General features: G+C 50.9%; 2 protein-coding genes across 3 annotated transcripts in view; one reads left to right on the top strand and one right to left on the bottom strand.

The window, feature by feature from the left end:
• The window catches only part of LOC135828948 (tetratricopeptide repeat protein 28-like), a 45,705-nt gene extending 32,743 nt beyond the window's left edge, over positions 1-12,962 (bottom strand). Inside the window, exons 1-6 of one of the 2 annotated variants that reach the window (XM_065341380.1) lie at positions 11,905-12,962; positions 9,996-10,109; positions 8,658-8,810; positions 2,721-2,868; positions 1,178-1,398; positions 424-735 (exon numbers count right to left, since the gene is read on the bottom strand). In XM_065341380.1, the coding sequence (XP_065197452.1) occupies positions 424-735; positions 1,178-1,398; positions 2,721-2,868; positions 8,658-8,810; positions 9,996-10,109; positions 11,905-11,925 (969 nt within the window). In that variant the 5' untranslated portion in view covers positions 11,926-12,962. Of the gene's footprint in view, positions 1-423; positions 736-1,005; positions 1,010-1,177; positions 1,399-2,720; positions 2,869-8,657; positions 8,811-9,995; positions 10,110-11,904 lie in introns of those variants that run through there. The other variant, XM_065341381.1, reaches the window with a different exon arrangement.
• A 645-nt stretch (positions 12,963-13,607) lies between these two features.
• Positions 13,608-26,713, top strand: part of LOC135828949 (CAP-Gly domain-containing linker protein 1-like) — a 19,442-nt gene continuing 6,336 nt past the window's right edge. The window contains exons 1-9 of the mRNA XM_065341382.1: positions 13,608-15,030; positions 16,169-16,404; positions 17,074-18,887; positions 19,413-19,853; positions 21,452-21,673; positions 22,484-22,561; positions 23,249-24,357; positions 24,663-24,958; positions 25,194-25,252. Coding sequence (XP_065197454.1) covers positions 13,895-15,030; positions 16,169-16,404; positions 17,074-18,887; positions 19,413-19,853; positions 21,452-21,673; positions 22,484-22,561; positions 23,249-24,357; positions 24,663-24,958; positions 25,194-25,252 — 5,391 coding nt within the window. The 5' untranslated portion in view covers positions 13,608-13,894. The remainder of the gene's footprint in view (positions 15,031-16,168; positions 16,405-17,073; positions 18,888-19,412; positions 19,854-21,451; positions 21,674-22,483; positions 22,562-23,248; positions 24,358-24,662; positions 24,959-25,193; positions 25,253-26,713) is intronic.

Here is a 26,713-nt window from a genome sequence, read left to right as displayed (position 1 = left end):
ATCAGTGAGTCAAGTATGACAGCTTCCTTTTGCTCGATTGTGTGGAAAGCTCTGTCTTATACGGGCATACAGCGCTCTTCAGGAAGCAGCACGTCTTAATACTGATTACCAGTTGAAGATAAGACTAAAGACACTTTTTCAATTTTCGAAACATGTGTTTGTGTTAACATGTGCCATGTGTAATCCACACAACCGGTGAATGCATGGCATTTCACTAGTCCTGGAGGTGAGGCGTGTACACTTATATGTTATCTATTGTCAGGACTGTGATTGCATGACTTCTTAAAATTCAACATTGTATCTCTAAATAGTACCAAGACCGACTCACTCCAATACTTACTGACACAAACGAGTGCGCGCGCGCACACACACACACACACACACACACACACACACACACACAAACCCACTCTTTGCTATTACCTGCAGCAGAGGTTCGTCGCCAAGGTTCTTGGCCACCGTGTGCGCTTTCTTATGGCAGACCAGTGCTCCTCTGTGATCGGACTGCGAGGATCGCAACAAACCCAGATTGCTCAACGCACTGACAGCTGACGGCCCATCATCCAGCTCAACAGCCAGCGTGTGCTGCTGTTCGAAATGGCTTGTAGCCAGGCGATGGTCGCCTAGCGACATGTACGCTGAGCCGAGACTGCCATGGGCGCGGCACTGGGCCGGCCGGTCCTCTCGTTCCCGGGCCATGTCCATGCTACGTGTCATGTGACGTAATGCATTGTTCTGAGATACACACACACACACATACACACACAAACACGCACGCACAAACACGTATACAAAACACACACACACACACACACACACACACACACACACAACACACACACACACACACACAATGACAAAATGAAATGCGTGAGAAGGTGGACAAGTTCAAATATCCTCTTATGATAATGCCTCCGCTCAACAGCAGACTAGAGCTGGACAGGAACACACAGTACAAATCAGATCAGCATGCTCTTGTCAAACCGAAGATAAGGTTAGGCTTACATGGTCTCCATTCTTTTTTACTCTCTTTCTCACTCCTGTGTGCAGCCACACCATACATGCTACCACCTCCAACACACCTCACTCATATGCACACCCAAACGCACACAGCAACAAAAGTCAGCCTCTGCGGGGACAGCAGCAACAGCAAGAAGAAAAATAAGGTTTAGCTTACATGGTCTCCACTTCTCCAATACGCCGTGCCCAGCGCAGCCTGCAGAGCCAGCATCAGCTTGTTGTTATCAGTACCGACTGCCTCGGCTGCCTTCAAGATGGGAAGCGCTGTCTGCGAAGACCCAGCAGTGTTCATCTCTTGGCCTATGATGCTGGTGATGATGAAGGTGTTGTCGGCTAGGCCCATGTGCTCAAAGCGGCTCAGAATCGGTCCAAACGTGGCTGCATGGAGCACATAACATCAGATACAGACAACGCACTAACACAAGCACCAATGCAGTGTACTCACGTAGCGATGTTGTATGGAAGTGATCAGCACACGAAGCACAGAAGCCATATAGTTTCGACTGGGCCTTTCGTACCACTACTTTTCAAGTCGAATGCAGTGGTGCTTACTGCCTTGTTACTCACCACTGTATTCGACTTGAAAATAATGGTACGAAAGGCCTAGTCGAAACTATAATATGGCTTCTGTGTTTCATGTGCTGAAGGAAGTGATTAGGTGCACAGCGTGTGTAATGATCCCTTTTGAACCTTTAAAAAAATGTGTAGGAGATACAGAATCCCTCATACCCCCCACTCTCTTACAGCCACCACCTAGCACCCTGGCCCCGAAAGAAAAAAGAGATTGGGTGGATGCTAGGTTTGCATTGTTTTACTTCACCAGAAGGGCTTTGCGATGATGTCGCCCTTGGTGGCGTTAGAAGTTCTTCCAGTCGTAGCCGTTTATTTTAATCGTCTGAACACTGAGAAAGCCAAGGCCGAGTAGATCTACGTATGAAACCTTGGGGTTGGGTTACTATAAGTCGACAACTTTTCAGCCCATTCAAATTTCGGCCTCCCAGGGCTAAAACCCATTTCGGCCGCATCGCATTTTCGGCATGTACTGCTGCCGCCTGTATACACTGTCACAATGAACCTTGCAAAACAAAATTTCGGCCGCAACAAATTTTTGGCCAAACATGACCAGGCCGAAAGTAGCCGAAAATAAATAATCGCCGAATATTCGTTGACTTACACAGTATGCATGGAGGCACAGTTGAGCAACGTATGAATCATTGGGATTGGGCTGCACGTAATACGGCATAATTGGGTGATGTTCGGCTAGTACTTGTCTATAGCCTCATCTTTTAACTTTTCTTTTTCCTTTTTGCTTCATCGGCGCTCTTTGAATTTGTGTGTGTCAACACTGTTGAGTTGTTCGATGTTAAATGAATACTACTACTACTACAAGTACATGTAGTAACTAGTGGTGTGCACGGGTAGTCGGGTACCCGTGCTACCCGTGAGGAATTCAGGTAGACGGGTACAGAATGGCGCCCGAAAGCCCGACGTCGCAGATGACATCATGTACAGTGCACGTGTACAAATTCATGCAATACTCTGCATGTCTACGCAGTGTGTAAGGGAACGGGTGCACTGTGGTGTTACCATGGAAACATTACCCGATCGGGTACCCGTGCTACCCGTGGAAAACTACCCGAACCCGATACCCGAAGAAAATGCTACCCGACTCAGCCCAAGTAGTAACAATACATTCTAACCTTTCAACGGCGATAACATGGTGACGTCTTTGAGTGCGTTGAGCAGCAGCGTGTTCGCCGGTTCGTACATCAGTCCGTGAGAGAAGGCCACCATTGCTCTCTCATAGTGCTGTAGACTTTGCAGTGCCTGGCCTTGACGTAAGAACGCCTGTGCATGAAACGGGGGGTGATGTGTATCTATATTCATTACGTCATAGTTGTACTGCATGCACGCACACACACGGATTAGTGGAGTGTGCTTCTTTTTCCTGTTGTTCTTTCTCATGACATGTTTTGTTTCCGTTCCCAAGTCTTCACGAATAAATAGTAACGTATCATGGCGCAGTGAACTTGTTCTTTCCTGTGTCCGTGCCTTGTGTCCGCACCTTGTAGTGTTTGCACGGGCCCAGTTGTTTTTTCCGTATGAAGTAGTAGTTTCCGCGATCGAAACTCTGTCTCAGTTGAATTATTTTAGTAGTGTATTTGTTCGTACTCGTGGACGAGTGACTAATCGTAATGGAACAATCACAGGACGATACCGGATTTGACCTGTCCTCCGCGACCGAGCGACAGCAGGAATCTCAAATGGGTGTCCTGATGAAATTTATGGAGCAGCAGATGCGTGCAGCTGAGGCTCGTGATAAGGCGATGCAAGATCTGTTCAAGAATGTTCAGAGCAGGTCGCTATCACCATCGCAGCCTCAGTTCACTCCGCAGCCCTCAGCACTAGCTCAGTCCACCTCGCAGACCTCAGCACCACGGCCAGTGAACAGTGTTTCCTGCCCACACTTATTGTCGTCTGCGACGCTGGCTGATTTTCACTCCTTCGTTGAAAGCTGGAGAGATTTTAGTGTTTGCCAGCATTTGGCCAGCCAGGCTCGTGAGGCCAGAGTGGCAACACTCCGTCAGTGTTTCGATGAGGAGCTGCGACGTTTTATCCGAGAGGATATTATTTGCATACCAGCTTCAGCTGACGTCGACCTGATGCTGGAGCGCATTCAGGCGTATATCAGACGGCAACGTAATCCACTGTTGGACCGCATAGAGTTTTACCAGCGTGTCCAGCAAGCTGGAGAATCATTTGATGCGTTTTACACAGCCCTGTGTGAACTACAAAGTGCATGCGACTTCTTGTCACACAGCCTATGTGGAACGTGTGATGCTCGCTGCTGTGCGCAGTGCAAAGGCCTCGGCCGTACCCTCAAGGAGGAATCTCTGCGCGACCGCGTCGTCATTGGTGTGCGGAACGATGAGACGCGACACAAGTTGCTCGCAACTCATGGTCTCACGCTCGACCAGGCTGTCACCCTCTGTCGGACGGAGGAAGCAGCATACCACACCAAGGCACACATGCCCAGTCCTGGCCTCCAGGCAAGTGCTGCCAAGCAGTCGGCGTACAAGCAGCAGAAACGTCACAAGCCAGCTGACTCTAAGCCAAGTGAGACATCAAGTGTGGCCAAGTCCACTTGTCCAAATTGTGGTCGTTCTGACCACACGAAATCTGTATGTCCTGCCAAGGGCAAGAAGTGCAACTCCTGTCACGGCATTGGGCATTTTCAGCGAATGTGCAAGGGCCAGAAACAGCCGAAGAATAGCTCTGCTGCCAAGCTTGGACAGCTGAAGCTACAGCGTGCGTCTCGCGTGGACCGTCGCACAGTACCTGTTTCGACCATGCTGCAAACAGAGGATCAGCCATCCCAACTGTCCTGGACACCAGACACAGGCAGTGACGTTGATGCCATTGGCGAGGAGCACCTCACGCAGATCGGTGGGTTCGTCGAGAACTTAGATGACGACCACGACTGTGTGCAGGCTGTGACCGGTGAGCCGCTACGCAACCTGGGCAAAATACGTGCGACTCTACGAGTCGGTGAGACGCAGCATGAAACCGTCATCCATGTGTACAAGGGTCTACACGATGCCCTGCTCTCTCATACCTCATTGCGTGCGCTGAAGTTTCTCCCACCTGATTGGCCAGTCCAATTCACCGCTGAACACGAGGGTACATCTTCACCCAAGATCTGTGCAGCTGTTTCGTCATGCGCTCATCCTAGTGATGCTGAGTTAGCGCGGACACGTGAGCAGCTCCTGCAAGAGTTCGCTGACGTTTTCTCGGATTCCGGTCTGAAGCCAATGGAAGGTCCGCCAATGGAAATTGAGCTACAGCATGATTCTAAGCCTTCCTGTGTGCACACTGCTCGACCAATACCGTATGCATTCCGTGACCAGATCAAGACTCAGCTCGACGGCATGGTCAGCGACGGGATTATTGAACCAGTGACGGAGCCCAGTGAATGGTGCCATCCGATTGTCATAGTAGACAAGAAGGGCAGCACTGAGAAGCGCCTCACAGTTGACTTCAAGCGGCTGAACGACCAAGTCCGTCGTCCCGCGCATCCCGTACATACGGCACGTGATGTTGTCTCTGGAGTTGGCTCTGCTAAGTTCTTTACGAAGCTCGATGCAAGGCACGGCTACTGGCAGATTCCTCTCAGTGACACTGCTCAGGAATTCACCACGTTTATCACCCCGTACGGCAGATATCGTTATCTACGGAACCCGCAGGGTCTAATATCTGCTGGAGATGAGTTCAACCGGCGCACTGATGCTGCGTTCTCTGCCATCCCGCGTCTCGGCAAGGTAGTCGATGATTGCCTAGCGTACGACGACGACTTTCTGTCGCATGTCAGCCACATGCGCGAGATTCTGCTCTGCGCCAGGGAGCATGGTATCACGTTCAGCCCCGCCAAGTTTGTGTTCGGTACGCAACGTATCCATTTCTGCGGCTACAACGTCACGCCTGATGGCTGGGTCGTCGACGATGATAAGACGTCCGGTATTCGCCAGTTTCCAGTACCCGCCAACAGAACCGATCTCCGTTCGTTCCTCGGTCTAGTGAACCAATGTGGCGAGTTCACTCCACATCTAGCCGAGTTGACCAATCCTCTGCGTGGCCTGCTCAAGACCTCCCGTGAGTTCATGTGGGACGCTAGCCACACTGCAGCGTTTGAACGGACACAGGAAGCTCTCTTGTCTCCTCCGGTTCTCGCTTTCTATCAAGTTGGTCAAGACCTCCGGCTTGAAACCGATGCATCCGCTCTAAGAGGTCTCGGATTCGTGCTTTGGCAAAAGCAGAATGATCAGTGGCGTATTATTCAGTGTGGATCCCGCTACCTGTCTGATGCTGAAACACGTTATGCTGTCATCGAGTTGGAAATGCTCGCTGTAGTATGGGCCGTGCGCAAATGCCGCATCTACCTGTCTGGTGCACCATTTGAAGTCGTCACCGACCACAAGCCCCTGATTCCGATCATCAACTCATATTCGTTGGATCAGATCGAGAACCCGCGTCTTCTACGATTACGCCTCAAGCTCCAAGCCTATCAGCTGCAGGCATCTTGGCGAAAAGGTTCTGAAAATGCCTTCGCCGATGCGCTGTCCCGGAATCCTGTTGGCATTCCTTCCACCACTGATGAGCTTGGTGAAGCCCCGTCGCTTCATTGCCGCAGCATTCAGATCTGCATGGTGCACTCGGACACTGAGCCGAATGCGAATCTCAAGGTTGCAGAGCTGCGCGAAGCTGCAGCTGCAGATGCCATGTACCAGTCATTGATTGAGTGTATCTTGACTGGATTCCCTGATCGCCAGCAGAAGTTGCCTGCTCCGTTACGTGCGTACTGGAATGGACGTGAGCATCTCTCCGTCGACCATGGCATTGTGTTGAAGGGCAACCGCATTGTTGTTCCTGAATCATTGCGTGCTCAGGTATTGCACAACCTCCACGCTTCACACCAAGGCCTAGTGCGTACTAAGTCTCGTGCGCGTCAGCTTGTATACTGGTCCGGTATCACCAAGGACATTGATACACTCGTTCGTTCTTGTCCTGCTTGCCGCGAACACCAGTCGTCCCAGCCAGCTGAGCCCCTGCTGAACGACCGCACCCCGACACTACCGTTTGAATGTGCATCTGCCGATTTGTTCACTTGTCAAGGTCACGACTTCCTTGTGTATGCAGATCGTTTGACTGGTTGGCCCTGTGTCGCGCGTACTGGCCGCACCACCTCATCGCATGACGTAATACTAGCATTCCGTCGCTGGTTCTCTGATGTTGGTGTTCCTGCTGTGCTGTGTACAGATGGTGGTCCCCAGTTCTCCTCGCATAAGTTTGCTGAGTTTTGTAAGCGCTGGCAGGTAAACCATGTCATGTCCTCTCCCCACTACCCGCAGAGTAATGGGCACGCCGAAGCTGCTGTCAAAGCCATGAAGCGTCTTATCACCAAGACAACCGTAAATGGCAATCTTGACACAGATGACTTCCGCCGAGGGCTACTGGAATGGCGAAACACACCTGGCTCCTCTGGTCAGAGCCCCGCTGAGCTCCTATATGGCCGCTCTCTCCAGTCATTCGTCATTGCACATTGGAAGGAGTTTGATTCATCCTGGCTCTCCAAAGCGACGACACGTGATGAGACTGCCATGCCATCCGACGATTCCGTCACAGACAAGTCGTCAACTCGTCGCTCGTTGCCGCAGCTCCGCCTCGGCACCCACGTGGATGTTCAGCATCCGCGCACCAAGCAGTGGTCTATTCGTGGGGTCATTGTTGCTGTCGGTAATCATCGGGACTACCTAGTGAAGTTGCCGAGTGGTCGCATTTATTGGCGGAACCGCAGATTCCTGCGTCCGTATCGCCCACTTGTGCCTGCACCGCTTGTTGTCCAACCGGCTGCTGCTGACGCCTCTTCCCCGCCGCCGCCGTCCCGCCACAGCGCACGTCAGCGCAAGCCACCCCAGCGTTTAAACATTGGTTCGCATCATGGACAGTCCTATGATTGACACTCTTGATCACTAATGTCAATTTCTGCTGTCTCTGCTTTGTTGTTTTCATTCTTCATTTTGTTTTATTTATGATAGATGTTGCTGTCACAGGTTTCGCAACATCTCGAAGGGGCGTGATGTGTATCTATATTCATTACGTCATAGTTGTACTGCATGCACGCACACACACGGATTAGTTGAGTGTGCTTCTTTTTCCTGTTGTTCTTTCTCATGACATGTTTTGTTTCCGTTCCCAAGTCTTCACGAATAAATAGTAACGTATCAGGGGGGGGGGGGGGGGGCGGGGGGGGGGGGGGGGGAGGGAGAGATAGTGAAAGGAGACCATATCACCTATAATACGCACACGCCTTTATAAGATAACAACTGCGCACTTCCACTTCTGTCTCCACCATGACAGTGGTAAGAGAATCTGGAGAGAGATACCGCTACTGGAAATTGAACCATCCAAGAGCTGATTAGGTGCAATGGACTAGTGAAAATTAATGATTTTGCCGCAGGTTCAGCGGCTCACTACCGCACGCCCGACCATGCCTGCCATCCAGTGTGCCTACTACAGCTTGCATTGGGCTCACCAAACACAGTCGTATTACACTTGTAACACACTCCTAACACACTAATAACACACCTGTAACATACCGGTACTATACAGGGGCGTCGGAAGGTGATTTAGTGCGGTACGGTCAGCCATCTGAAGTACAATTCACTCGCGGGGGAGTGGTGGCTGAGCCGAAAACTTGGAAATTTAGATCCCAGATCAGTGTATTTTATTGATTTACGGGTTACCTGGGACAAATAGTGATACAGTCATTACCGTAGTGTCCGTACCGTGTCCGAAGCCCCTGCTACAGTACAATTTAATGTAGTAGCACACTCGTAACACATGCATAACACCCGCATAACACAATCGTAACACAATCGTTACACACTCGTAACACACACATAGCACACTTATCACATACACATAACACACTCGTAACACATGCATAACACACGCATAACACATTAGCAACATACTCGTAACTCAGTAGTAAAATGCTTCTAACACACTCGTAACACACTCGTAACACACTCGTAACACACTTATGCATGACTCACTATACCTCTCCTGGTAATGTTTACCTTTGCCCAATTCGGTTGCAACTCAATGGCCCGCTCGGCATCCGCAAGTGCCTCCTGAAACTTCTCAACCTTGACAAAGGCGGCCGATCGGCTACAAAACAGCTGCGCATTGCCGCGATCCAGCGATATTGCTTCGGTGTAGCGCTCGACTGCCTGAAGACAAGAGGGCACGTCAAGAAATACGAACACAGACGGGAAGACTTATAAGGCAGTACACCAGGGTTTGCACTAAAAAGAAAGAAAACCGACATGGATACCCGAGTCGCCTGCCAGGCTCTCGCATCTCAGTCAGAAATCTCCACACCATAGTACGTTTGCACAACGCTGTGAATGGTAGTAATTCTTCCGGCAGCTTCTAGTTGCCGGGAAACAGACCTTGGTGGTAAATTTAGCAACCAGAGTCGCTAGGGTTTCGAAATATCCAAAATGGTGGCATTTATCTTGAGTGGACTCGGATGGAGAGCCAAGGATAAATATATAGAAAAGAAAAAGGGCCAATAAATTACAAGTTACACTATAATGTCCACTAACAACACCAGAAATCAGCTCATGCGATAACATTGCACGACACTGACCGACGATACTTTAGTTCCATTGTCCTTTTTCTTTTCTATAAAATAATTATCTTGAGGATTTTCCATCATCCTTACAGGACTATGCACACTTAGGTAATGAAATGTTATGTAGCTACTGTTACAACCCAACGCCTGTCCCCAAACATAGTTTTGTCACTGTGCAGTGCATGATTGTGTGTTATACAGTAAAACCTGTGATTAACGACCACCCGTTGGGGCCAGAGAAAGCGGTCTTTAGTGGCAGGTGGTCCTTGGTTAGAGGTTTCCACCGCACAATCATAATATATGAATGTGAGGCCGTCCGTACCTGGCGAAGTGGTCCCTAGTACCAGGCTGGTCGCTAATCACGGTGGTCTTTAGTTACAGGTTTTACTGTAGTACCAGGCTGGTCGCTAATCACGGTGGTCTTTAGTTACAGGTTTTACTGTAGTACCAGGCTGGTCGCTAATCACGGTGGTATTTAGTTACAGGTTTTACTGTAGTACCAGGCTGGTCGCTAATCACGGTGGTCTTTAGTTACAGGTTTTACTGTAGTACCAGGCTGGTCGCTAATCACGGTGGTCTTTAGTTACAGGTTTTACTGTAGTACCAGGCTGGTTGCTAATCACGGTGGTCTTTAGGTACAGGTTTTTACTGTGCCATTAAACTGCTCATCGAGGGAGTATGCAGTAACGCCATGTTACGCCGCTTCAGTTACAGCCCTGCAGCAGTACCCGAACACCAGTGTCCCTGTGCAGTGCACGACTGCATTCACACCACTAACCTGCTCAAAGTTTGCCGGCTGCTCGTACATCTCTGCCTCCTCCTTGGCGGCCGCAGCTGCCTGTGTCCGTTTCAGAAAGTCCCATTGAGCCTTGTTGAAGGACATGGTCCTGGCCTACGCAAAGACAATCAAATGAAACACATAATTAAAACAGAGAGGTTCCAGGCTGTCCAAGAGAGTGCTCAATACCGAGAGGTAGAGCTGGTTCAAACAATAGGAGGACAGAGAAAGTGTTTTTACTCCGAGTTTCACGCACTAAGCTTTGCTTTGTGAGTATATAAACCAATACCGATCCAGATTTCTCATTACTGTTTTCTGATGATCTCTTAGTGCGTGAAACTCGGAGTAAAAACACTTTCTCTGTCCTCTATTGTTTGAAACACAGAATTGATGGATAAGCAAGAAACAAGATGACCGTGAGAATTGAGTGTTTCTAGACCTACACGCCCAAGGCCGTCACAGCTGGGGCGGCTGAGGCTGCCTGCCTCACTCTTGCAGACGACTATTATTTATTTTTTAGCGTCAAGACAGGCATAAGCCTAATGAAACAGGATCATGAAGCAACACGAACTATTACATCATCATTAAAGATGGGTTGCATGCAGTGACATCACATGCACTGGTTTCCTTGCACACAATACATACTCGACGATGCTATTCACAGACAGTCAGACCTCGCTTAACCGCACACATCTGTTTCCCACAAAAATATCCGGATGGGCGATGGAACCGGATAATCGAACACCGGTTATGTTGGATGCATCACGCAGGCTGTAAATCCGTAACCAGCTATTTTCTTCCGGATGGCGAGGGTTCCGGATTAAAGAGGACCGGATAAGCGAGGCCTGACTGTATATAATTATATATTCCTCTATTGCTTGAGACTTGAAAATGATAGTACATGTAGATGTGCAGTGAGACCTGTCTAAGGCGACCATCAAACGGACCTTCAAATTGTGGTCGCCGTGTACAGGTGGCCTCCTTATCCAGGGTCATTTTGACTGGCGATAACACCCCTTGGTCCCAGTTGTAGTGGTCCTCTGGGGCAGGCGGTTACTGTGTCAGAATGGTCGCCTTGGCAGGTTTCATTGTTTTTTTTTTGTTTTGTTTTATAACCTGCCCTGTGTGCTCTCGACCGTCAATTATGTATGTCTCTGGGCGCATGTTCTAGGCATGTGGACACAAGCCTACACCATCCCTGCCCCATTTGAGTCTGATCCTTCTTTAGTCTAATTATACATTTAAGCAAGTCGGATTATCATTTCAGCACGTCAAGAACTATCTACAAAACCCCTTGTTTGCTCATGCTCCTCCAGCTGCTGATTTCCCAGGAGGTAGAGGGGTTTCGCAAATCAAGAAAATCAAATAATGGGCAATAGCCATTGGGAAACTCATGGGAGAGTTTGATGTTCCTCAGAATCAAACTGTGACTAAGCTTCAATCAAGTATTCCTCTCACCATCAACAGTGATCAATATCCGGGAACAAGCCTGGCAAAACTAGCCTCATCAAGACAGGAAGCTGCAGTTTCACCTGCAGTCATCACCTATTTTACCAAAAATTATTCCACGAGTTCAACCTTGCATATGCCCATTGTGAATTACTTCCCTTTTTTCTGACGCGTGTGATAGCGATTTTCCATAGTGATGTTCACATGGATAAGAGGCCGCAAAAACATCCCTTTCACAATGTTGAGGCAGTGTAAAATTTGGGCAATAAATCCAGGTGCAGACATTTTGAAAGGAAAGCAGATCGTCTCATTGCTACACAAACAGTACAGCGGTGAATGGCATCGACCTGTTCCACAACTTTCTACAGCTGGGCTGCTGTGCAATTTGCTTTCTCAGAACACAAAAGGAATACTCCACACGCTATGTACTGAGTACGGGATCACGCCTATCGTTACTCACTGTTCGCTTGTCCTCCTGCATCGCTGCCGCTTGCTGCTCAGCACGATACCTATGTTGATGTGCGTTCGCTCCTGGCGAACTATTTCACCGCCGCTGGTGCGGAGACGCAGCTCACAGCCGCAGCGTCGCAAGTATCCGCCGTGCTGCTCTGCGACTTCCGCAGGAATCGCCTCAGCAAAAATGCCACCACCGTGGACAGCTTCTGCCGCGGTCGGCAAAGAGAGCTACAGGTCGCTCGCAGCTACAACAAATTCTGTTTCCACACATGACACTACATTTCATTGAATACGAGAGTCATGAAACGCTACCCAGCCTTGGCCTGACCAACACAGCGGCCTTTGAACGAAAAAGCTCACTGAGACATCTCCTGAGCCGTCAATGTCAATGCCGATGCAAACCGTTTCAGTCGAGGACTGACTTGGTCGCGGATGGAATATCGTGGAAACGGCGCATCGACCACTCCTAGATCTCCCGCCGCTAAAATTTATGCCATGGAACCTGATTGTGGAAGAAGGCGCAGCAGCACACCCGTTTCTACACAGATCGAACCTTGTCACACGTGCCAGCGGATATGATTATTGGGTAGCAGCACGCGACACTCGCTGTGCAGGATGCACTGCATGCACTGCATGCACTCCACGCACTGGCACTGATGAGTGATCATGGTGATGAAGCTGACAAAAAATGAATCTCCAGGCAGCGGTTGCAGATAAGTGCTTCGCTTTTCGACGGCAACCAGCCACGGGCACCAGAAACGAGTCGCTCTTGGCAGCCCTCGCAGTTGTTCAAGATGTTCGCACCTGCAGCTGCATGCATCTGGTGGCCGCTTTCTGAAGGCAACACACACTGCACTAGATGCTGAGCGCTCTCAAATCTCTTCTTTCCATTTTGTTTACAATGGTTTCGAGCACCACACTTACAAATGACAACAGGCACTTTCGCCTCCGACCTCACTTTTACTGTTTTAGTTTCCGCACTTGCTTGCAGCTTGGGTCAAATCGACTAGTACTACTACTACTAGTACTACTAGCAGTATGATCAACTCACTGTCTGTGCGCACTGCGTGCACACAGTCACTGGATATCTCCACAACAACAGTCAAGTCTACATTCGGGTTATTATAGCCATAGTTATAATCTTTATAGGATCATGCATGAGTACAGTCAGCTATGCTAGCTACAGACTCAGGTGAGTCAGGTCTCGTACTACTACTGTACTAGTACCGGTATGCATTTTGCTTGCGCTTGGCATCCCATTCACGACACCATGGCATCCCGATCCCATTCACGACACCATGTTGCAGACGTAACGAGTTACGTCGTTTCATCACGGACAGGTCACAACGCTTTTGACGTTTTGTCACAACTGAGTCGATGAACTGACAATTACTTTCGGGCTTGTATCGCTCCGATGTGTGTCATGATCATACATTGCCATTCAGGGAGTCGTAAAATACCGTATTTTATATAAATACCGTATTTTACGACTCCCTGATATGCCATTGCCATTGGCATTGGTCTTTCGGATCACGCACCATGTGGTATCGCCAACATGGATGGCGCACACCAGTTACATAATCACACGTCACGTGCTATCGAAAATGACGAAAATAATGGCGTCATCGCCTTTTTGATTTTTGATTTTTCAAGTTTTGTGTTGCTTCCTCGTTTCTACACAAAATTAATAACTTCTCCATGCACATCTCTTGCCTTCGCTGGTGCGGACAATTTTTTGAATCGACACAGCAGCGTCAGCCCCCACCAGAAGCCTGCTGGCCATTTGTGCAGAGGTTGACAAACCTGCGACAGGTGAACTGGGCAGGAAATGGCTCATGTATTTTCTGAAGCCGGGTGCAGCTCCGCACGCCACACGAGTTGAAACTCGTTTGACGTACGGTTACAGAACGTCGAGTTGCTGATTTCTTTTTAGAGAAAACTCGCTGATCGAAAAACTACCTTGGCTGGCTGACCTGCGGAGCCCAAACGCAGCCATGAGTGGAATACCTGTTCCAGGTGCATCCAAGTTGCGCGCTCCCGCCAGCAAATTGCAGGGAGCGAGCAAGATTCAGAAGCCTGGGACGTCCGCTGGCGCTGATGGCAAGCCAGCAGCGGCAGACAATGGCAAGAAAATTTCTGGCATCGCAACAGCATCCGGGAAGGGTTTACCCGCGCCGGGTGCGAAGAGCGCGACGGCGATGCCTGCCACTCCGCGTAAGACGGCGACGGCTGTACAACCTGCAGCAGTGAATCAGCAATCTGCACTGGCCGTCGGAGATACAGTGATGACCGGGGGGAAGCGCGGCGTCGTGCGCTTCCTGGGAACGACGAGCTTTGCGCCCGGCGAGTGGGCAGGAATCGAGCTGTTTGAGGCGCAGGGTAAGAACGATGGCACGGTAAAGGGTGACCGGTACTTCAAGTGTGCCGCCAATCACGGCCTCTTTGCCAAGCCAGACAAACTGGAGCGAGTGAGTGGTGACGGCAGTGGCGGCAGCAGCGCTAGATCGTCGTCCGCGGTAATGGCACCGCCCGCCACCCCTGCCGCTTCCAAGACAGGGTCGTCACGCGTTGCCGCGGCGACTGCTGCGGGCGTCAAGCCGTCGCCGGCGGCAGTGGCTGCAGTACGCACGCCAGCCCGCAAGCAGTCCATGTCGTCGGCGGCCAAGGTCGGCGATCGCGTGTCCGTGGGCGGCACGAAGCGCGGCATCGTGCGCTTCGTGGGCATCACCGACTTTGCCGCCGGCCAGTGGGTGGGCGTGGAGCTGGACAAAGGCGAGGGGAAGAACGACGGCATGGTGCAGGGAAAGCGCTACTTCAAGTGCCCTGCGAATCACGGCCTGTTCTCGCCGCTGCACAAGGTGGAGGTGCTGGAAAGCGGCAGCTCGCCGATGAGCCGCACCTCCAGCCAGATCGACATCTCTCGCACGGGCAGCAGTGCTGGTGTGGCCGCAGTGCACATGGCTGGCGCAGCGGCTGTGGCTGCTGCAGGTGCTGTTGCACCCACACCCTCGCCAGATGCGGTGGAGTTGGGAGGGCAACTGGAGTCAATGGTCGAGTCACTGCGCGAGCAGTTGGAGACGAGCGAGAAGGAGCGGCAGTCGCTCGTGGCCAAGCTGAACGAAGAGGAGAGGTGAGTGCGTGCTGCTGCGTTTGGTGTGCGTGTGTACACCTGTGTGTGTGTGTGTGGGGGGGGGGGGTGTATGTGTGTGTGTGTGTGTGTGTGTGTGTGTGTGTGTGTGTGTGTGTGTGTGTGTGTGTGTGTGTGTTGGCTCCGGGTTCCCAGTACTCAGTAGCCGAGGCTGTTGGTAAAGTAACTCCATTTCACTTCAAGTTACCAGTGCATCTACAGTCCATTTCGAAACTATAGACACGTAGGGTTTTTGAAATATTTCAAATTTGGCTGGAACATTTGGAGAATAGTTTTCGGAATATTGCTCAGGACCGCTCCACAATTACTCTCATATAGTTTCTAAACGATTGGATAACAGACGCCGAATTTGGAAAAATGTATGCACAAAGTGATCACAGATTTTATGTGGTATAGATGCTGGCATAACGGTTTTTGCCTAGGTACGCGTCTATAGTTTTGAAATGGACTGTAGTGTCTGCTTCTCTCAAAGCAGCGTGCTGTCTATACTGGTTACCCAGCAAGTATAGGGTGTGCATAGGTAACTGTCTTGGCCGTCCTATTCCGATGTGCTCCGTGTGGTGTAGACCAGATGTGCAGTGGAGATCGATTCACACAGCTATGCCGGTTGTGTGGATTAGGCAGTTATCTGGCGCTAGTCTTGATCTGTCTCATTCAGATCTTGTCCGCAATCGTTGCAACAAGAGAACATCTGAAGGTGCACATTCAGTGCATTTGCAGATTTGCGTGCTTCTCGTGCGATAAGTACTCAACGTGTCCAGGTGTTCTTTTACCACACGGGGTCTAAGATGATTAGTGAATTTTGCAGAGTGTGGATGTTCTCTGTAGTGACATTTCTAGTAGTTCTACTTCTTGCCGTTATTGGCACACACGCACACACACACACACACACACACACACACACACACACACACACACACACACACACACACACACACACACACACACACACACACACACACACACACACGCGCGCGCGCGCGCGCGCGCATACGCACACACACACACGCACACACACACACACACACGCACACACACACACACGCACGCGCGCACACACACACACCTGTCTCCCGAGTTTCTGTTGACCAAATTATCTCTACTCTTTTTCTCAATGCAGGAAAGTTGAGGACATGCAGTTCAAGTTCGAGGAGCAACTCGTTTCGGCCGGTGACTCATCAGGTACTGGCGACAATGCCGCCCTGCAGCAGCTGGAGGCCGATCTTCTATCGGCACGCGAGCAGCTGACCACATCGGAGGAGATGAGAGAACACTTGGAGCAGCGGAACGAGACCCTCGCCGATCAGTTGGAGCGCCTCCAGGCGGTGGAGCCCGCACAGCCTGCCGAAGACTCAGGTGAGATGCAGCGGACACGTACGATTCCGTGCAGTTTGTGTCGTTTTTTGCACTCTCGTCTGCTTTTGTTCACTTACCGTATTTTCCGGAGTATGAGGCGCCCCCCCCCCCCCCCCCCCTCTCCCCCTTTTTGCCACGAAATACAGACCCCTACCCTATTAATCGTTGATTTGATCATCGGAGTATAAGCCCCCCCCCCCCCACCCTTCTTGGGGTGAATTTTTTAGTGTTCAAAGTGCGGCTTATACTCGAGAACAATGCGGTTGTCGCTGCTTTGTTTAACACCACTCTGCCGGCCAGTATTCCTTGCCAAGACCAGCTATTTTCTGGGCTTGTTTATAGGCATCTGTATAATGGCTGCCAGGCTCTAGCTGTTCACTGCGCCGTGATACCTTACTACTAGTATTTTTTTCGTGAAGACTTGGGAACGGAAACAAAACATGTCAAGAGAAAAACCAACAGGAAGAAGAAGCACACTCAACTCTTCCGTGTGCGTGCGTGCATGCAATACAAATATGACGTAATGAATATAGATACACATCGGCAGCTGGTCGGCTGAAGAGCGCATGGAGGAGACTTGTAGAGGAATCTTCTTCATAGGCAGCTTGATTAAATCGTTTCTTTACACTTTGTTGTTTCTGCTTAACCGTCTTTCTGCATGCCCACCAGGTCCACTCCATTCCCAGATTACCGAGCTCCGGTCCCAGCAGGACGAGACGCTTGCCCTCTGCGACACGCTGCGCTCGCAGCTTGATGCGGAGAAGGCCACGGCGGCGAGCACGCAGGAGCTTCTCTCGCAGAGCACGGCAGTGGCCGAGGAGAAGTCCCAGTCCGCCGCGGCTCTCTCCAACCAGCTGGCGTCGCTGCGCGCCGATCTCGACGCCAAGACTGCCGAGCACAGCGCCTCGATGGCCGCCATGGCTGGTGACAGCGGCGAGCAGACACGTGTGCTGCGTGACCAGCTGGAGGCGCGAACTGCAGAGCTGCGAGGTGCTCGCGACGAGTGCGAGCAGGAGCGCACGACGGCGCGCGAGGCGAGCGCGCGAGTGCAAGCACTGCAGTCGCAGCTGAGTGACACCGAAGGCCAGCGGACGGCCCAGGCGGCTACTGTTCAAGACCTTCAGGCTCGGCTTGACGAGGCCGAGACCCGGCATAGCAATGCCGACGAACACACGTCAACGCTCAACACGCAACTCGGCGAAGTACGTCAAGAACTCACCGAGCTGCAGAACACTCTCACTGCGCGCACCACCGAACTCGAAGAAGCCAAAACCGAACGTCAGCAAGCCGCCGACGAATGCAAGTTGCTGTCCGCAACGGTGGCTACTCGTGCCGAAGAGCTGTCCGCACTGCAGGGCCGTGTAGATAGTGCTAGTGCCGAGACTCAATCTCAGTCTGCCGAACTGCTGCAGCAGCTGGCCAAGGCTGATCAAGACCGCCACACGCTGCGACAGGAACTCACGCTTCACCAGCAAAACCTTTCAACGTCAGAGGCGCAAGTCACAGACTTGAACCAGCAGCTCACGGCGACGAAATCGGAGCTGGAAACGCGCCGAACGTCGGATGCTGCAACCATCTCGGAAAGGGACGAACGCATCGACGGTCTCACCAGGAGCCTTCGCCAGGCCGAGGACAAAGCATCGGAGGATGCCACTCTGGCCGCCAGCAGACTGCAGAGCGTGACCGGCGAGTTTGAGGCTCGTATATCCCGCTTGAGCGGCGACAGTTCCGAGCAAGTGCAGCGCATCGAGGAGGAACTTAAGACCAGCCGTGCGGAGCTGCGCGTAATGGAGGACCAGGCACGCGAGCTAAACCAGCAGATCTCAGCTAAGGACGAAAACACCGGCGAGCTACAGCGCCAGCTGGCGGATCACGAGGCACGCACCCTGTCGGCGACCGGTCTTCAGGACAGCCTCGAGACGAGTCTGGGCGAAGAGCGCGGCAAGTACGCGGAGCTGCAGTCGTCGCTGCGCGGCCTGCAGAAGGAGCACGACGCGCTGCGCAGCTCTCTCGCCGAGAAGCAGGGTGAGATCATCACCGTCCAGACGCACGCCAACTCGCTCACCTCCGACCTGCAGAACGCCTCGCGACAGCTGGCCGCCAGGACTGCGGAACTCGCTGCCGCGCAGGAGAGCGGCAGCTCCAGGCAAGCGGAGCTCGAGGAGCAACTGCGGGCATCACAGCAGAACACTCTAGGCTTGCAAGACTCTCTACAGCAGGCACGGCTCACGGCCGAGCAACACAGCGCAGCCAAGAGTCAGCTGGAAAGCAGCCTGTCGCAACTGCAGCAACAGCTCCAACAGCAGACCGACCAGGGTGATCAGCTGGCTGCTTCGCTGAGCACAGCACAGGCTGAGCTCGTCGAGGCCAGGCAATCTCACTCGGCCGTGTCAGCGTCGATATCACAGCTGCAGCAGGACAAGGCTGACCTGCAGGAGCAGTTGGACGAGTTGACCAAAGCCTCCGGTAGCACGTCTGACCAGGTAGGGGGATCGCTTCTGTGTACATGTGGACATGTGTGTTTGTATTAGATAAACCTTGACTTGTAGAAACACCCTTTTGGGGGGGGGGGGGGGATGGGGAGTATGCTGGGATGAGCAATGTACTGTTCAAGACCTCACACAACCATACCCAAGTGGTTGGGTGGGGTGCCGGTGGCACACGTTATCTCATGGCGCAGTGGGCTCAACTGGTTTTCATGCGAGTTTGTTTGGCTGGTCATGTTATATCTAGTGTGTTTCACTCTCCATGGCTGCATTTTTTCATTGGCTTGAGGAATAAAAGGCAACTGACAATTCTGACGATGGGTGCCTGGCCCGAAACGTCATAATATTTTGAACACCACTAATAACAGAATTTTTCATCCAGTGCATGCGCCAAGAGTGAATAGCAACTGAATAGAGCGGTTGTCAGTTGACAAACACCCTTTTATTTACAATAAAAAATAAATAAATAAATTTCACGTTTAAAAAAAAATTGTTTTCATACTTTTGTTTCTTGTACTCTAGGTGACCTATCTGAGTGGAGAGATACGCGAGCGCGATGCGGCTATCGACAGCCTGCGCTTCGAGAAGGCCGACGTCGAGCGGCAGCTGAGCGCGGCGCAGGCGGAGGCTGCGGCCACATCGAGCGCGCACCTCGCCGCCGTGCAGAGAGAGCGTGACGGCCGCGAGCTGGCCGTCGCGCAGGCAGAGGCACGCGTGGCGGACGCCGAACGCCAGCTGCAGACGGTGCGAACGAGCCTCGACCAGCAGCTCGCCGAGGTGCGTGCCGACTTGGCCAGGGAGCGAGAACGTGCTGGCGATGCCCAGGCAAATGCTCACCAGCAGATGCTGGTGCTGCAGGAGAACTGCAACGACAGCCAGGCACAGTGCGGTGCTCTGCAGGAGCGTATCCGCCAGTATGAGAGCGCTCAGGCCAATCTCAGATCCGAAAGTGATCAGCTGAGGGTAAGAACTGGTCGTACATGTACTTGCATTGCTTTCTATGTTAAGTGTGTTTCTGCCATTGCTCCGACCGCCATGGTCTGGTGATGTTGATGATGCTGATGCGGCTGCTGCTACTAATGCTGCTGCTGTTAATGCTGCTGCTAATGCTGATGCTGATGCTGATGCTGATCCTGGGGCTGTTGGTGGTAATTGTGGTGGTGCTGCCGCTGCTGATGCTGCTGCTGTTGATAATTGAGCGCTGCAGTTTCCCGCCAATGTTGGTGATGCTAAAGCTCTTTGGTATCACCTTCTCTTGCGAAAGTTAATGCTGCCTTCTCCGGTGCTGCTCAATGAAATCCTATCAAGCGGGTCAATGCCACACCAGCCACTGTTCAGCCCTAGACCTGCGAACATTGGCAGGGCGCAAACCTGATTCATGCGATCGGATTTCATTGAGAACTACTGTACTGGGAAGGACTGAAGTGGAATGTTGTTGTTGTTGTTTTTTCAATTAGTCCCCCCCCCCCCCCCCCCCCCGTCGCCGACACCCTGAATGGAAGAATGTACTCTTTTTCATGTCCACATCCGATGCCGCATATATGTACGTCAAACTCTACATGGCAAACCAGTGGATGAAGGCTCTGGGGTTTGTGTACTTTTAAATAGTACTGTTTCATGAAAAATAGTTATGGGTTAACCCTTTAGGGCCCACAATTATTTCAAGAAATGCACTGCATACGCGAGCCCGGGTACTTATCTGGTCGTAACTTTGGTGTCCTTTGGCCGATTTTGGTGATCTTAGGCTTTCTGGAAAGCTCTTGGCCAGAGGAACACAGCGATAGCCAGCAATACATCACTCGATCCACAGAACCAGCGCCGCAGCGCGATACGGCGCTCCAAAGCCAGCATTGCGAGCGCCCAACTCAAATTCTCTGCCATTTCAACAAATTGCATCGCAGATCGCTCAAATTTTTTTACTGGAGAGCTGAGAAACATGCCTTTGCGATGACGTGAACTATCTGTAGCTGCGTGGGCCGCGAGTCAGGGAAAACCCCTAAAAACGAGTTCAAAATGCACGCGCTCGAGTTGACTCTGCTGAGCGAATTTAGTTCGAGTCTCGTATCTCCGCTCTCCAAACTCGGATCGCTTTCGGGGTTTTTCGAGCCGATAGCTGAGACAATTCTAATGTCGATAGCCCTTTCGATTGTCCGATTTGGTCAAGGGACGGCCGAGTTACGCCAGGTTGCGCTTTGAAAAGTATGCACTGTACACTGGTACGGATATATCCGTACTATGGGCCTCAAAGGGTTAATAGGCTGTACTTTATCCGTCTTTGTCTTAGCCGAAAACAGACATGAATGTGGAACCTTTTCACTCACAGATGCATAGAGCTCAATTCTGAGTAATATGTTAGCTAATATCGATACAAGTAAAGTGAGCGCACTCATGCCACGAGAACAATGGAACAATAGTTTAAGATTTCCATTTGTCTCGTGGTATGAGTGTGCGCTCACTTTGCTTGTATCGATATTAGGTTTCTTGTCTCCACGCCGACTTTTTACTATGATAGCTGTTCTTCTTATTATTTATTTGTCTTGTTTCGTGTTTGTTGTTCACAGGACCTGCTATCGTCCGCTCAGGCAGAGACCGCATCGCTGAGGGACGATCGCGCGGCCATGACGGAGAAGTTCGACGCGCTCATCGCCGACCGGGAGATTGTCATCGGCGAGCGGCGTCACCAGGAAGAGGAGCTGCAAGCGGCGTTGCGCAATGTCGACGGCTTGAAAACGCACAACGACGGCCTGCAGTCGCACCTCAAATCCACCATCATCGAGAAGGACGTGAGTTGTAGCTCTAGTTCCCCTGTGCTCGTTTCCACGACACTTCTTATTGCATACTGTAGACTCCCAAAGATACCGAATTTCCCCGAATACAAGTCGCACCTTTTCACACTAAACTTCAAGGGCAATGAAGGGGATGCGACTTACAATCGAGTGTGACATCCTTCTTACGTGAAGATAATGAAACAATATGGCTCGTAAGAAAGTTTGCTGCGGATCGCAATGGATGGCGGCAGATTATCTGAAGGAGTCGCCACAACTGCCGGATATTGACATACATAATGGACAGAGCTAGAGAACAGCAGCGGAAGCATGTATAGCACTGCTGTGCATGTTGTACGCGTATCTGTGTTATTATTATTATTATTATTATTATACGGCTCAAACCTAAACGTGGGGATGTGACTTATAATCGAGTTCTACTTAGAATTGGGGAAATACGTTGAGCTCGCCGGCCCTAGGTAAAGGGCGCACGCAGAGAGGCTGCTTGATTTCTTTCGCCGTTTGCGAGAGACTCGGTCAGTCCAAGCACATTCGCATTCCTGGTTGAAATAGTTTGTTGTTGCAAAAAAAAAAAAATCTTCATGCGGTCCGTCTATTCATAGTAGTACTATGTTTTTCATTTCATTTCACTCCTTCCTATCGTGGAGTGTGGCTGGTGATCTGTTCGTGCTGTCGTCTGCTAGCGTCATGTGCTCTCGTCGGTTCAAATGAAAAACCTATTTATATACTACTACTATTCCTGACTGATACAAAGAAAACAATGTGCGTTCTTACTGCTTTTTTCTGATGTATTGGTGTGTTGTGCAGAATGTTACGAGGGATCTGCAAGCTCTGACGGCGCAGCACGACCTGTCACGTGATGAATGCAGATCGTTACAGTCGCAAGTAAGATCTTGCGTGTGCATATGTGTGTGCGTGCGTGTATGTGTGTGTGTGTGTGTTGTGTGTGTAAGTATGTGTATCCAGTGCCACTTCATAGCTGTGTGGTGTAGACCGGGCTGAATAGTGGTGGTCAATTCTTCACCCTGTCAATGGGCGTCAAAAGGTGAAAAGGTATCCAGTGCATTTGCAGATTTGTGGGTTTCTCTTGCAACGGCCGTATACATGGTATACATATGTGGTGTGTGTGTGTGCGTGCTTGCACGAATGTGTGTTTGCACGTGTGTACATGCACGTACCCGTATATTCTCTATTATAAGCGCCGTGCTTATATTTTTTCAACACCCTTCTACCCCGCGCTTATATTGGAGACTGCGCTTATATTGGAGACTGCGCTGATATTTTTTCAACCAATACATCCATACAGAGCAAGAAGAAATACATGCTAGATATCATGCATGCAGCATTGATTTCCACCAAGACCGTGCTAATAATAGAGACTGTGCTTATAATGTTTCGAAAGGTGCTCACAGTGTGCTAGTATTAGAGACTGTGCTAGTAATGGAGACCTGTGCTTATAATACAGAATATACGGTATGTGTATGAGTATGTGTATGTATGTATATGTGCGTGTGTGTGTGTGTTTATGTGTGTGTGTTTCTGCATTTGATTGCTTTTGCTCATGTCTTGCAGGTCACACTGCTGGAGCAGAGTGTGGTGGATTCGTCTGCACGCGCGGCTGCTGTCAGCGAGCTACACGTCAGCGTCTCAGAAGAGCGTGACATCATCACAGGACAACTTGAATCGAGCAATCTGGCCCTAGAACAAGCCAACGCTGACCAGGCCAAACTCCGGCAGGAGAAAAGCGACATGTCGACCCAACTCAGCGAGGTCGAGCAGGCACGAGCGCAACTCGCAATGGACAACAGTGCTCTGGAGGTGCGAGCGTCGAGCGCCGAGCACGCATTGAATGAGGTGCAAGGCCAGTTGACGAGCGCGAGGTCCTCCATGGCAGGCGGCAGCCAAGAACTGGGCGAGCTCCGTCAGCGGCTCAGTGAGGCGTCCAGCAGGCTACAGCAAGCAGAGCAGCAGCGCGAACAGCTCACGTCGGACATGGTAGCTCTGCAATCACGAGCATCGACCGCAGAACAGGGTCTGAGCCAGGCAAGAGAGGAACTATCAACGGTGCAATCAGCCATGGCCGGCGGCAGCCAAGAACTGGCAGAGCTTCGTCAGCAGCTAACCGAATCCTCTAGCAAGCTACGTCAAGCGGAGCAAGAGCGTGAGCAGCTCGCGTCCAACGTGGGAGCTCTGGAATCACGATCGTCGAGTGCTGAGCAGGCCTTGAGCCAGGCGAGAGAGGAACTGTCCACTGTGCAATCTGCCGCAGCTGGCGGCAGCCAAGAACTGGGCGCACTCCGTCAGCAGCTCACCGAATCATCCAACAAGCTACGACAAGCGGAGCAGGAGCGCGAACAGCTCTCGTCAAACATGGGTGCTCTGGAATCACGGGCATCGACCGCAGAGCAGAGTCTGAGCCAGGCAAGAGAGGAGCTATCAACGGTGCAATCAGCCATGGCCGGAGGTAACCAGGAGCTGTTGTCGCTACAGATGACGCATGCCAGTGTTGAGCAGGAACGCGACTCTCTGCGCTCCGATGCCGAGGCCACGTTGACTCGACTCGCCGACTCTGAGACGCGGCTGCATGCAGCCGAGGCTGAACTGAGCTCGTCGCGGTCGCTAGTCGAGGAGTTACAGCGTGATCTTGCGGCTAGCACAGCAGCTACCGATCAGCAGGCCGGGTAAGCTTTGTGTTGCTTTCTTGTCCCCCCCCCCCCCCCTTCTGCCATCCCTGCGGCCATTGCGGTTATCAGAGCATGAGGATTGGCACTGCACATACAAACTGCCGTTTAAATCCAAGAAGGGATTATGTCCCGGAGCTAAAGTCACTGTGCATGTTGTGTGATGCGTCGTTCCCCTAATCTTCCTTTTCTTTCTCGTCGCTGTCTCTTTATATCACTATCCAAAGGAGTAAAATTTGGCAAACTGCATGAAACTCTTTCTCTTTCTCATTTTTTCATTCTACTATCTCCTCACGCCCAAACAGGTCCGCCATGGCCGTTCAAGAGCTGGAGATGGAGCTGAGAGTGGCCCGGCAGTCTGCAGAGCTCTCGCAGAGTACTCTGGCCGACAAGGAGCGGGCCATCACCAAGGCTCGGCAGGAGAACAGCCGCCTACTGGAGAGTCTGCATCAGACGCAGAGCAGCGAGGATGCACTGCGCGTCGACCTGCAGACGACCAGGAAGCAGCTGCATACGGCACAGCAGGAAGTGGTCGCAGCAGCGGCAGCAAGCACAGCGATGACGTCTACCGCAAGCTCTGGAGTGACACGCGCATCTCCAGGTATGGGCAGTTACGGTTGTTGTATCTCTGTGTGCTGTTTTGTTTGGTGCCCGCTTGTCTATCTGTTTACTACTACCACAGATGCATGACAAGGAGTGCATTCCGACGATCCCCCAGCCATGAGAGAGAATGTGTGCGTGTGCGCGTGCGCGTGTGTGTGTGTATATCGGCATGTGTGTGTGTGTGTGTGTGTCTGTGTGTATGTGTTTGCGTTTGTTTATGGTTACTTTTGTAGACGGTGGTGACTCGTCACATGACGCGCTAGCATCCGAAAATGCCGATCTCTCGTCGCAGGTAACGTAGCAACGTGGCACCTTGTCGTATTGACTGTACATTGGTGTCAAGAACATTTGCCAAGCAGGGCTATGACATGTAAAATCCAACCCATGAAGGCCTGGTGTTCAGCTCCTTCGTGGAGTACTCCCAGTACAGGTCTTCCCTCATTTGCGGACAACGCCTGGGGCTTCGAAATGTTTGTCTTGCAACTGGTATTATTTACTATCCGGACTTGCATGTGCGGAGATTTGTCCTGTAACCGATGTCGTACTAACGAGGTTACTGTGGAACGGCTAAATTTAGCGGGTACATTTTTCAGTGTCTTCTGAATCTGGACCAATTCACCATGAACTATTTCAGCGATCCGAGTTTCAGACTTTGTGTTAAAGAAGGATGAATTGTACTGTACTGTATACGTGCAAATTTTCGATTGGCGCTGCAAAACTTTTGGCGAAAACACTCCTTTCGCTAAAGTCGCTAACGTATCACCACCGCTAAGATTAGCCGTTTTACAGTGGACCTGTGGTGCTATCTCTTAATTTGCTGGCCGAAAATCCTATATATAGGATTTGAAAATGTGTGCCTTTTATGCCGTTGTTATTGGTCATCACGACCAATAATAACGACATAATGGTTTTCATGGAAGTTATTTTAAATATGTTTGAGGCATGAATGTTTACATTTTAGATTCATAGGGCGATAATATTTCTGATGAATACCCATTTTCAGCAATAATTGGAAATTTGAGCATAATTGTTCAGCTGCTGTCATGGAAAGGACTGAAGCAGTGAATGTGCAGAAGAACATTGCAGGTGTGGCATGGGGTGGTTTCATGACGACATATCGCACATGCCGTCATGAAACTACCAGTTTTAAGGATAATACAAGGTCCAATAAAATCTCAAATCCTATATATAGGATTTGAAAAATAGGGCACAGGCCTTAGTAATATTGGCCAAGGAAATGAGCCTGAGATGGTAAGATTTTGAAAAAATTATCTTATTCAACTCTCGATATCTACTAAGACCTAGCAAGGAAGAATTGGTCACATACTTTTTGCTATTCTCATGCCACACCCATTTTGAGTTGAAAAATATGACCAAAATCCTATAATATATAGGATTTAGCAAATTAAGAGATAGGCTTTCCCGGTGGCAGAGGTCATGCCTGACAAGCAGGGACAGACAATCTGGTGACAAACAACCTGCAAGCTAACGAAAATACAACTCAACGGCGAGGGTCACAGCACTATAAGTCGCCAGCGAATATCAAACACAGAGGACTACAATGTACATGTACCTGTACCCACAGTTTAGTGTGAAGTCTTGATGTGATATGCTTATGCTCATCTTCTAAGCCACTCAATGGCTGTCCAGCCAGACCGACAATATATCAGGTGTGCTGCTGCTAGCAACTTCCCTGGTCTGCATGCCTTTAGTATTTACTAGCACACACACACCCATGCATGTGCACACACAC

This window comes from Sycon ciliatum, chromosome 12, assembly GCF_964019385.1.
Source record: "Sycon ciliatum chromosome 12, ocSycCili1.1, whole genome shotgun sequence".
In the NCBI taxonomy this organism is placed as follows: Eukaryota; Metazoa; Porifera; class Calcarea; order Leucosolenida; family Sycettidae; genus Sycon; species Sycon ciliatum.
Note: the sequence above shows the minus strand (reverse complement) of the source record. Positions and strands in the feature narration are given on the sequence as shown.